This window comes from Rhinopithecus bieti, unplaced genomic scaffold (assembly GCF_001698545.2).
Source record: "Rhinopithecus bieti isolate Rb0 unplaced genomic scaffold, ASM169854v2 scaffold_110, whole genome shotgun sequence".
NCBI lineage: Eukaryota > Metazoa > Chordata > Mammalia > Primates > Cercopithecidae > Rhinopithecus > Rhinopithecus bieti.
This window is the reverse complement of record NW_016803311.1, coordinates 209,749-222,413: the sequence shown is the minus strand read 5'-3', so window position 1 is coordinate 222,413 and position 12,665 is coordinate 209,749. Positions and strand designations below refer to the sequence as shown.

General features: G+C 42.4%; 1 protein-coding gene across 2 annotated transcripts in view; it reads left to right on the top strand.

The window, feature by feature from the left end:
- The window catches only part of GPR19 (G protein-coupled receptor 19), a 61,265-nt gene extending 50,298 nt beyond the window's left edge, over nucleotides 1–10,967 (top strand). The window contains exon 2 of one of the 2 annotated variants that reach the window (XM_017873015.1): nucleotides 9,384–10,967. In XM_017873015.1, the coding sequence (XP_017728504.1) occupies nucleotides 9,406–10,653 (1,248 nt within the window). In that variant the 5' untranslated portion in view covers nucleotides 9,384–9,405 and the 3' untranslated portion in view covers nucleotides 10,654–10,967. The remainder of the gene's footprint in view (nucleotides 1–9,383) is intronic. The other variant, XM_017873025.1, reaches the window with a different exon arrangement.
- The last annotated feature ends 1,698 nt before the right edge of the window (nucleotides 10,968–12,665 follow it).

Below are 12,665 nucleotides of genomic sequence, written 5' to 3'. Positions count from 1 at the left end.
AGTCTCATTCTCTTGTCTCGGTTGGAGTGCAGTGGTGCGATCTCAGCTCACTGCAACCTCTGCCTCTCGGGTTCAAGCAATTCTCCTGCCTCAGTCTCCCTAGTCGCTGGGATTACAGGCACCAGCTGCCACACCCGGCTAATTTTTCTTTTTTTTTTTTTTGTATTTTTAGTAGAGATGGGGTTTCACCATGTTAGCCTGTCTGGTCTTGAACACCTGACCTCAGGTGATTTGCCCTCCTCGGCCTCCCAAAGTGCTGACATTATAGGCGTGAGCCACTATGCCCAGCCTCTAATGGAAATAATTTAAGCAGAATGGATTCTATGGGCTTTTGGAAAAGGCGTATTCAGTCCAGTTGCATTATGTATTTTGATGTAGATCTTAAAAAGTTTGATCTGGCCAACGTGTCACATAAAATCATCCCCAACTTGGAGAAAATGTGTTTATTTATTTGGGCCTCAACGATTTTCCCCTTAAAAACATCGTTGTAAATGATGATTAAGTACCCAGGCCCCTTCACAAAAGTCATTTACCCTTGATTATGTGACCAATGTTAGTGTTATTACTATAGTATGTGATGTGTAATATGGTTACTAAAATTTGTTTGTCATATGGTTTGAAAGTCTAATTTTTGAAGCAGTTGCTATGTGCCAGACACAGAACTAGGTGTTTTGTAGACCTATATATAAAAATAGCACCTGTTGTTTTCCTCATATCAGGCAGTGTACATGTTTTAACTCATCTAAGTTCTGTGTATATTCTCTCATCTAATTATAATAATCAAATGAGATAGGAACTGACTATCCTTATTTTACAGCTAAGAAAATTGGAGCTCAAGAGGGTTAGGTAACTTGGCCAAGGTCACCCAGCTACGAGTGAGTGACAGGAATAGGATGCAACTGACTTCAAAGCCTAATACATATCTGCTTTGCAGTATGCCTACTGTGTGAGATTTAAAACATAGATTTTTTAGCAGAAGATTACATTCTGGGTGTAGGTTTGCCAGATTTAACAAATAAAAATATAGGACACCAGCAAAATGTTGCATGGGATATTGCATGGGACACACTTTTACTAAAAAATTATTTGTTATTTATCTGAAATTCACATTTACCTGGGCATCCTGTATTTTATCTAGCAAACTCATCTGAGTCGACATTGTAAGAACATGTTTCACCCTCTCTGGTTTTCCTGTTACCCCACCACAGTCATGCTGCTGGCTACCTAGCCTTATGTAGTTTTATAAGCCACTTAATGTTCATGTCAGAGTCTTATCTCAGCTGGGCATGGTGGTTCACACCTATAATCTCAGCACTTTGGGAGGCCAAGGCAGGAGGATTGCTTGAGCCCAGGAGTTCAAGACCAGCCTGGGCAACATAGCAAGACCTCATCTCTATAAAACACACATAAGCACACATACACCAGAGTCTTATCTCAAGGCCACACAGCAAGAGAGCCACTTAGGAAGCTTCAGAAGAGCTTGTGTGGCCTCCTGAGCCATTTTTAAGTTCAGCAATGTGTGTAAGTTCAGGACTTAGGATAGGCTGCCCTGAAAGCCCTGCCCTACTGGAAGTGGTGTGCGGGTAAATGTTTAACAACTGGCTCTGCAGAGGGGGGAAAAGAAAACAAAACTTCAATTTTTGGTGTTTGCCATACTCCTACCATGGCTGATTCATGATATCAACATGATGTCTTTGAGCCTGAAGTGGGGAAGAAATGTATATACAGTTGGCTCAGGGTTCCCCATGTAAGCCAGTCCCAGCCCACTAGTGTTACAGGCATTTCTCATTTTCACATGTAAGCAAATCAAGCCTACACAACAATGAAGGTTTAAGATAAAATCTCCGTACCATGGTATTTCCTGAATTTAAACAACGAAAATTTTAAAAGATAATTTCCTACTTGGGATAATACAATTGATCAAATGTTTTCCTCACTTCAATTCAAATTGAAGTCTAGAATTCTGCTTTCATTCTGTTTAAAAGGCAACAGTTAATTATGCATCATGTTGAAATTCCAATATTCTCACATTCTTTATCCTGAAGAAAGGTTATTTCTCCAGGCCAGCATGTCTGCTGCACTTTTGACGCTAAGCTGCTGTGCGGTACATTGTGGAAGTGATCATTTTTTAAAACTGTTCACTATGTCACATATTTCTAAGCTAGCATATTCAACAGATGTATCTGTGGGTAGGCTCTAGGGAATGATGTTGTATTCCTCTGCTTGAATGAAGAGTCAAGAAAGACTTACCTATGTACAGCCAGTTTGACTCTCTGAATTCAGATCCAGCCCTCTGTGGTCTCACTGATCAGGAAACCCTGATGGTAGTTAAGAGCAAGGGCTTTGAAGTGACCACTTTCCAACTGTATGACTTTGGGGAAGAACTTCAGTTTTTTTTTCATTTGTAAAACAAGGCCAGTAATTTTACCTACTTTGAAGGGTTACAAATATAAAGTGCCGCACATAGTAAGCACAAAAGCAAGTATTAATTCTTGGTGGTATTAATGCTATAACTACTGTCATGACTGTAATCTTACTGCTCATTAGTAAATAGCCACATGTATCCATATAGGTCCAGCAGATACTTACCATTCTACAAAAAATGTTTCTATTGTGGTTTTTTTTCCAACCAAGTCATGTAAAACATCAACATTATAAAAATTCTTATTTGACATTAAATTTTAAACAAAGCTCAAGAAATAAAATGGTCTCTCTACCTTGTGAGAATATTTGTGAATCTTTATAATCACAAGAGGAGAAAAAGTTAGTTGTTGGGGTATTTTTAAGTCTAGAAATACCCCAACAACTAACTGAAAAACCTATCCAATAGTTAATGCAGAATTGTGAGGCAAAGTTTGTCGACTATGCCCCATTCCTGTCTGTGGTCCTCCACTCCCTCTTTTTAGCTTCCAGTCATTCATCCATCATTCCATCCAACAAAGTATGATTTTCAAAAAGTTAGAATCGTGACTTATACAAATATTGGATGAACATATGTTAATGATTTATTAACATAATACCGAAGGAACCAATGAGATAATAAAGCTGGTTCCAAGAGCATTTGAAGAATGCATCTTTATAGGCATTTTTAAAAAAGAATTTCAGCATAAAATTGCTAGGTAAACACTAAACTGGCTAATGTCCTACAGGGCAGTAAGTCCATAACCTTTAGGGTTATTTTTTTCTGCTAGAAAGAAATCTACAAGTTAACATAGAAATATTTTCACAGTGTCTGAGCTCTAGTTAAATATTAAATAGCAAAGTCAAGCACAGGTACATTCTCCCAGAGAATTAAATAATCCTTGGAGAGGCCCATTTAATAATGTCCCTGTATGACCTTAAAAGGATATGTCCTTTTTTGCCTTATTTTCAAGTATTGGATAATTTTTACTAACATATCCACCCATTCACATATTCATTAAATCTTTTTTTAAATAGCTATGTGCCCCAGGGATATAGAAGTAAAGACATAGTCCCGATCCTCAAGGAACTCATAACCTAATGGGGGAGACAAACATGCAAAATAAAAATTACAAAGCAAAGTGATAGGGTACATTCTCCTCCCAGGCGCCCCAGGATCCCATCATTACAGGGGTCCACCCAACCAGTCGCCAGTTCTTTTTTTTTTTTTTTTTAAATTGAGATGCAGAGTCTCACTCTCGCCCAGGCTGGAGTACAGTGGCATGATCTCAGCTCGTTGCAACCTCTGCCTCCCAGGTTCAAGCAATTCTCCTGCCTCAGCCTCCCATGTAGCTGGGACTACAGTCACGTGCTACCACGCCTGGCTAATTTATGTATTTTTAGTAGACGGGGTTTTGCCATGTTGGCCAGGCTGGTCTTGAACTCCTGACCTCAGGTGACCCGCCTGCCTCGGCCACTCGGGTTACAGGTGTGAGCCACCATGCCTGGCCCCCAGTTCTGTACTATGACAACCCATGTACCATTTTCCCCACTCATGTATTAATCTTGAAGCCTGCATGGATGAGAAGTAGATAATAGGATAAATGAATGATTCCTCTTTTAGATCACATACAGATAGAGATAAATAAGGACCTTCAATACCTCAGCCAAGGGAGTATATCAAATGGTAGTCTCAGACCTGCTGCGAAGGGATAGGTTGAACAGGAAAGAGGTGAAGAAGGCTTTCTTGTCCTAAAATTACTTCATGTGGATAGCTCTGAAGAGAATTACTAATTAACCAGATCTTATATTTCAGAAACACCCCCTTGAAGATATATTTTATCAAAATTAATGGAGCAGGGGAGGCCTTTTGTTGTTTTGTTTTGTTTTGTTTGTTTTGAGACGGAGTCTCGCTCTGTCGCCCGGGCTGGAGTGCAGTGGCCGGATCTCAGCTCACTGCAAGCTCCGCCTCCCGGGTTTACGCTATTCTCCTGCCTCAGCCTCCCGAGTAGCTGGGATTACAGGCGCCCGCCACCTCGCCCGGCTAGTTTTTTATATTTTTTTAGTAGAGACGGGGTTTCACCGGGTTATCCAGGATGGTCTCGATCTCCTGACCTTGTGATCCGCCCGTCTCGGCCTCCCAAAGTGCTGTGATTACAGGCTTGAGCCACCGCGCCCGGCCGATCAATATGTTTTAAAGCTCCCTGGGAGACTCCAGTGTACTGCATTGCTAAGCTAGAGCAAAACAAACTTGGAAAATGCTGCAGTAAAGGACTAACAAGACGCTGTATGAACAAGGGTACCACAACCATTCTGGATATGCTAATGTTCTTACCCACTGTCTGACCGCATTTCTGCCCATGAAGGCAGAAAATATAACCTCTCATTGTAACCAGAGGAAAAATTTAGGTCAGTTTGATTGTAGGGCATTTAGAAACTATATACTCTGAGAGGCATGGTCTGAAGGAAACTACGTTTCTGAGGGGAAAAGGGCTCCAAAAAAGATCAACCCAGAAAAATGGCCCCCAAATTAAATCCACATGCTCTCTCTCTCCCCTGGAATGTTTTATCCACTTGTCTTCCTGAAGAAGTCCTATTCATCCTCTAAGCTCCCAGCTCAAACTTCACCTCTTCTGTGACGACTTTAAACTGGGTCCCTATTTCTATCTTACTTAGCTCCTTGTACATAGTTCTGTTCTTAGCAGTTAATGATAATTATTATCAAATTGAGTTATAATTTGGCACACTGCTTATTTTATGGGCCCTACGTATCTTTGTTTTCTTTATACCTAGCCCAGTTTCTCGGTTTGTTGAATGGATATTCAGAACTGCAGCAATTTTAGGTAGAGTGAAAACTCATGCCACCAGCAGAGGAAACCTAGACTCAGAAATTCCTTGGGCTCCCTCGTCCTGTTTCTGAGCATCGGGATCCTCTGCTTCCAAGTGGTTGGGCTGGGGAAATGGGCAGACATACTCATGGGTGTAAAGCAGCTGGAGCAAATGATGGATGGGCCCCCGCCCCCAGGCTTTAGTTAAAGCGGTAAGCTTGAGTTTCATTTACAGAGTTTTGTTGTTAGAGGAAGAAAGAAACAGAAGGAAGGTCACAGGTTTTCAAGTGTGTGCAGTAAGGAAAAGTGCCTGTAGACTCCTGTTTTATTCAGGCCACAGGCATCCCAGAAAAGTTAGAACAGTGTTCTGTCTGGGGAAATTATTTGTCTGTTTTAATTTATTTTTAAACTTTAAATCTTAAAAGATTTTTTTTTTAAGTTTCATAGGTTTTACACATAGGAAGGCGAAAAGATGATTTCAATCTTATATGTATGAGGGTCATGCAGTCCAGATTTTCTAGGACAATGCTAATTTTAGATCTTACGTCCTGATTTCTTTCTTTTTTTTTTTTTGAGATGGCCTCTCACCCTGTTGCCCAGCCCGGAGTGCAATGGTGCGATCTTGGCTCACTGCAACCTCCGTCTCCTGGGTTCAAGCAATTCTCCTGCCTCAGCCTCCTGAGTAGCTGGGACTACAGGCGCCTGCCACCATGCCTGGCTAATTTTTTGTATTTTCAGTAGAGATGGGGTTTCACGTGTTAGCCAGGTTGGTCTCGATCTTCTGACCTTGTGATCCGCCCTCCTCGGCCTCCCAAAGTGCTGGGATTACAGGCTTGAGCCACCGCGCCTGGCCTTGATTTCTCTTTTTNTTGCCCAGCCCGGAGTGCAATGGTGCGATCTTGGCTCACTGCAACCTCCGTCTCCTGGGTTCAAGCAATTCTCCTGCCTCAGCCTCCTGAGTAGCTGGGACTACAGGCGCCTGCCACCATGCCTGGCTAATTTTTTGTATTTTCAGTAGAGATGGGGTTTCACGTGTTAGCCAGGTTGGTCTCGATCTTCTGACCTTGTGATCCGCCCTCCTCGGCCTCCCAAAGTGCTGGGATTACGGGCTTGAGCCCCCGTGGCTGGCCTTGATTTTTTTTTTTTTTTTTTTTTTTTTTTGAGACGGAGTCTCACTCTGTCACCCAGGCTGGAGTGCAGTGGCCGGATCTCAGCTCACTGCAAGCTCTGCCTCCCGGGTTTGTGCCATTCTCCTGCCTCAGCCTCCCGAGTAGCTGGGACTACAGGTGCCCGCCACCTTGCCCGCCTAGATTTTTTTTGTATTTTTTAGTAGAGATGGGGTTTCACCGGGTTAGCCAGGATGGTCTCGATCTCCTGACCTCGTGATCCACCCGTCTCGGCCTCCCAGAGTGCTGGGATTACAGGCTTGAGCCACCGCGCCCGGCCAGGCCTTGATTTCTTATATAGAAAGTATGGTTGCTGTTTTTACCATTGACTATCATTTTCCCAGCATGCTTAAAGATCTTTTAGTGATCAGCATGTTTAATTATTTTGGCTTTCTATGTGGCAAAACACATTTTAAAATTTTTTTAAAATTTTAATTATCTTACTTAAGCTTGCTTAGGTAAGGTTGCCTCATGGACAAGAAAGCCTAAAGATAACAGAACAGCATTGAGTATATTGCCTGGAGCACCAGACTTGTATTGAATGTGGCTTTTTGGTGAAGATGATATGTAGTAACACTTCCTTCTCTACCACAAATTAGTACAAAGTCCTTCAAAGAAAAAACAAGGGCCGGGTGCAGTTGCTACACCGGTAATCCCAGCACTTTGGGAGGCCAAGGTGGGTGAATCACTTGAAGTCAGAAGTTCAAGACCAGCCTGGCCAACATGGGGAAACCCGGTCTCTACTAAAAATACAAAAATTAGCCGGGTGTGGTGGCGCACACTTGTAGTCCCAACTACTTGAGAGGCTGAGACACAAGAATCTCTCGAACCTGGGAGATGGAGGTTGCGTTGAGTAGATATCGTGCCACTGCACACCAGCCCAGGGGACAGAGTGAGACTCCGTCTCAAAAAAAAAAAAAAAGAAAAGAAAAGAAAAGAAAATTTAGTCATTAAGAACCATTGTTTCATTATGAACTATTATTTAATCCTGGCTGTCACTTGAGAAATGTTTCTTTATGAGGTGCAGACACAGGAGCCCCCCAAGAAAGAAACTAGTGACCACTAGAAAAGCCTGTTGCTGGAGCCACATCCCCTGTGCCACAGGCCAGATGGAATCTCAGCAAAATGGTAGCTGTAACCCCACATGGGCTTTTACTTTTAGTGGGCACATTCTTGAAAATATTAATGTTTATCCTTATCGCTTATGTTAATCACCATAATTGTTATGGTTATTACGGATTACATTGCTACTATTTCTCTTCGTTTCCTGGATTCAGACCAAATTGAACCTCAATAATCTGTGAGCAAAATCACCTTAGGTTTTTTTTTTTTTTTTTGGTTTTTTTTTCTCTTTTTTGAGACGGAGTCTGGCTCTGTCACCCAGTCTGGAGTGCAGTGGCCAGATCTCAGCTCACTGCAAGCTCCGCCTACCGGGTTTACGCCATTCTCCTGCCTCAGCCTCCAGAGTAGCTGGGACTACAGGCGCCCACCACCTCGCCCAGCTAGTTTTTTGTATTAATCACCTCAGTTTTAATTGAATGGCCCACAACTAGTTAATCTTTTGCTTGTTTAAAAGTGTGACTTTTTTTTCTCACTGAATAATATAAAAAGTATAAAATAAAGGCTAAACTTTAAAGTATTCTTTTATATCTAAGAACTATAAGCTTTGTAAGCTTTTAAAAAGTGCTTAGTAATTTTAAGTTACTTTTTTTTTTTTTTTTTTTTTTTTTTTGAGACAGAGTCTTGCTCAGTCGCCCAAGCTGGAGTGCAGTGGCCGGATCTCAGCTCACTGCAAGCTCCGCCTCCCGGGTTTATGCCATTCTCCTGCCTCAGCCTCCAGAGTAGCTGGGACTACAGGCACCCATCACCTCGCCTGGCTAGTGTTTTTTGTATTTTTTAGTAGAGACAGGGTTTCACCGTGTTAGCCAGGATGGTCTCGATCTCCTGACTTCGTGATCCGCCCATCTCGGCCTCCCAAAGTGCTGGGATTACAGGCTTGAGCCACCGTGCCCGCCCTACTTTCTTTTTTTGAGATAGGGTCTTGCTATGTTGCCCCGGCTGGATTCAAACTTCTGGGCCCAAATGATCCTCCTGCCTCAGCTTTCTGAGTAGCTGGGACTATAGGTGTTTGCCACTATGCTTAGCTAACAGTTACATTTTTTTTGTTGTTGTTTTTAATCACCTGACTGCCATAAGATCTCCCGTAACCTGGTTCCATTTCTTAGAGGACATCTTGTATGTTCTTCAGTCAATATTTTATGAAACAATAACAACAGAATAGCATCAAAATATATGTCACTGATAGGTGGCAAGCTATTAGTACATGAACTGTCTTCTAGAAAAAGCAACCTATTTTCACATGTCATTAAATTAGGAGCTATTTCTGGCTCATGCAGCAGTGTTGATTGCTCCATGTGTTACCATGATCCTTCTATGATGGAAAATCTACACTAAGTGAGGACAGCACCCTTCCCAGTAGCTAGCCAGTCTCTATTCACGGACTGCTGTTAGCTACTTCCATAGTCAAAATCGGTGTGTTTTCATCTGCCCAAGCTTTCCTCTCTTGCAACCTCATGACAATTAGGAACTTCTCACATACTTGCCCAGAATGCCAGCAGATCTTCAGTTGGTGGTAACACCCTTAGCATGAGCCAAATTTGAGATCCCTAATCCTCTGTGATCCCTGATGAGTGCAGTGAAAAGGATATGTGTAGGGGTGGAGCTTGGTATTAAGACTAAGGCTCAAGAGAAGGTGAGATCAGAGAGAGCCTGAGCTGGGATCTGCTGAAACAGCTCCTAAAATGAAAACAAAATGGGGGCCAGGCTTTTTCTGGATAATAGTTATGTTTTCCTGCCAATGCACAAGTCCTACTCATAGACAAATGACAACCAATCTAAATGTCAAATAAGATCATTCGCCTTCATAATCATAACCAACCTGTATGACACCTTTTTAACAGGAGGCCTCATTCTTCTTTTCCCCATCCAGAATTAAGAGAAAAAAAGTGAATATGGTCTTTGCTCACAGAATGGATAACAGCAAGCCACAGCTGATTATTCCTACACTTCTGGTACCGCTCCAAAACCGCAGCTGCACTGCAGCAGCCACACCTCTGCCAAGCCAGTACCTGATGGAATTAGGTGAGGAGCACGGCTGGATGAGCAACCAAACACATCTGCACTATGGACTGAAACCCGGGGAAGTGGCCACAGCCAGCATCTTCTTTGGGACTCTGTGGTTGTTTTCTATCTTCGGCAATTCCCTGGTTTGTCTGGTCATCCACAGGAGTAGGAGGACTCAGTCTACCACCAACTACTTTGTGGTCTCCATGGCATGTGCTGACCTTCTCATCAGCGTTGCCAGCACGCCTTTCGTCCTGCTCCAGTTCACCACTGGAAGGTGGACGCTTGGTAGTGCAATGTGCAAGGTTGTGCGATATTTTCAGTATCTCACTCCAGGTGTCCAGATCTATGTTCTCCTCTCCATCTGCATAGACCGGTTCTACACCATCGTCTATCCTCTGAGCTTCAAGGTGTCCAGAGAAAAAGCCAAGAAAATGATCGCAGCATCGTGGATCTTTGATGCAGCCTTTGTGACCCCTGTGCTCTTTTTCTATGGCTCCAACTGGGACAGTCATTGTAACTATTTCCTGCCTTCCTCTTGGGAAGGCACAGCCTATACTGTCATCCACTTCTTGGTGGGCTTTGTGATTCCATCTGCACTCATAATTTTATTTTACCAAAAGGTCATAAAATATATTTGGAGAATAGGCACAGATGGCCGAACAGTGAGGAGGACAATGAACATCGTCCCTCGGACAAAAGTGAAAACCATCAAGATGTTCCTCATTTTAAATCTGTTGTTTTTGCTCTCCTGGCTGCCTTTTCATGTAGCTCAGCTATGGCACCCACATGAACAAGACTATAAGAAAAGTTCCCTTGTTTTCACAGCTATCACATGGATAGCCTTTAGTTCTTCAGCCTCTAAACCTACTCTGTATTCAATTTATAATGCCAATTTTCGGAGAGGGATGAAAGAGACTTTTTGCATGTCCTCTATGAAATGTTACCGAAGTAATGCCTATACTATCACAACAAGTTCAAGGATGGCCAAAAAAAACTATGTTGGCATTTCAGAAATCCCTTCCATGGCCAAAACTATTACCAAAGACTCAATCTATGACTCATTTGACAGAGAAGCCAAGGAAAAAAAGCTTGCTTGGCCCATTAACTCAAATCCACCAAATACTTTTGTCTAATTTCTCATTCTTTCAATTGTTATGCACCAGAGATTAAAAAGCTTTAATTATAAAAACAGAAGCTATTTACATATTTGTTTTCCCTCAACTTTCCAAGGGAAATGTTTTATTTCGTAAAATGCATTCATTTGTTTATTGTGGTTTTTGTGGGTTTTATTTTACTTGCTTTTTATGTTTTAGGGAAAGCAGTCACTTTGAGCTACAGCCAACAGTCCTTTTACTATTAATATATTAGTTACATGCATAAAAAAGAAAATGCTTTCTTAACACTTATTTACTGTTGGTTCAAAAACATAAACCTAAGCCATACACACAGTCGTTGATTAATGATTCAGTCTAGTTTCATTTTGTTTTGTTTTTCTCCTCCTTACTGAAGTTTTATAACTATGGGCTTCAGTTCCAAATGAAATCCCCATGTCACCTATCTCAGAGATTTATATTTCTTTCACTAAGCAACATTTATGATGAGTTAATAGTGTATAGGTTGTCACGTTACCGTCCTCCAAGTAACCACGAGCCAGATCTGCTACGGAAAGCACGTCATATATTGGAACTTGCTGGGAAGTCTTCTGTGGTTGGATTTTAATCAGGATTCTTAGTGGGGAAAAGCATAGAGTTACCTAATTTCTCTTGCTCTTTCTCTTGTTTTTATCCTCCCTTAATCTAAGCAGCTGATGAAGCCTTGAAAAATGCAAAGTCAATGCAATGTTTTCCTGACATCTGTGTCCCATCTAGGCTGTGTCTAGGACATTTACCTCCCATTTTTGAGTTATATACAAGTAAATGGGCAGGTGCTGTTGCTAGCATATCTAAAAAATGCCAAAGACAGAAATGACAGATGGCATTTCTCTATACAGGCTCTGCAATTCAAGCCGAGACTTTCAGCTGCCCAGCCCTACCCCTATACACCAGGACAGCAAGGGCAAGGACTGCCTTCCTCATTCTCCTAGAAACTCGAGGCCATTTCTCTAGCGAGAGCCTGGTCTCCCTCATCTCTCTCCAGGGCACAGCACCATACCCTGGCCGAGCTCAAACTCTTCTTTCCCTGTGATAACTAAGGAATGTGTTTCCTCTGGTTCCCAGATCTCCATTATTTCAAATCGAGGACCAGCCAGCACATTTAAAAAATGTTTTTATTTAAACAATAAAGGGTTTAGAGACAAGACTGGTATGCATTTTCACGCCCTAGTTAACAAGAGCTGCAAATAATAACTCCAGTTGTTCAGCAATTTTACATGCATTATTTCCTTTATCCTCTCAACAATTCTGTGATATACTTATTATCATCCCTTTTGTAGATGAGCAAACTGGAACTCAAAAGTTACGTGACCTGCCCAAGCTGGAATGTGACAGAGCTGGTATTCAAACTCGGGCCTCTAACCGCATGTCTGTCTGTCGCTCTTTCCTTGACATTTCGGATGTCTCCCTAGAGAACATGAGGGGCCAAACCCATCCAGGCCTTGAAGGGCTTCCTGACCACTGCCTTGGTAGAAGTCAAAGGTCTAAGAGAATTTGGCTGTTCTTTTTTCTTTTTTAATTTTTTTTTTTTTTGGAGACGGAGTCTCACTCTGTTGTCCAGGCTGGAGTGCAATAGCGTGGTCTTGGCTCACTGCAACCTCTGTCTCCCAAGTTCAAGTGATTCTCCTGCCTCAGCCTCCCAAGTAGCTGGGATTACAGGCACCTGCCACCACACCCAGCTAATTTTTGTATTTTTAGTAGAGACAGGGTTTCACCATGTTGGCCAGGCTGGTCTCAAATTCCTGACCTTAGGAGATCTGCCTGCCTCAGCTTCCCAAAGTGCTGGGATTACAGGCCTGAGCCACCGCGCCTGGCCTCTTTTTTATTTTCAATTTTAAAAAATCAGCTGAGGCCGGGCGCGGTGGCTCAAGCCTGTAATCCCAGCACTTTGGGAGACCGAGTCGGGCGGATCACGAGGTCAGGAGATCGAGACCATCCAGGCTAACACGGTGAAACCCCGTCTCTACTAAAAATAAATACAAAAAACTAGCCGG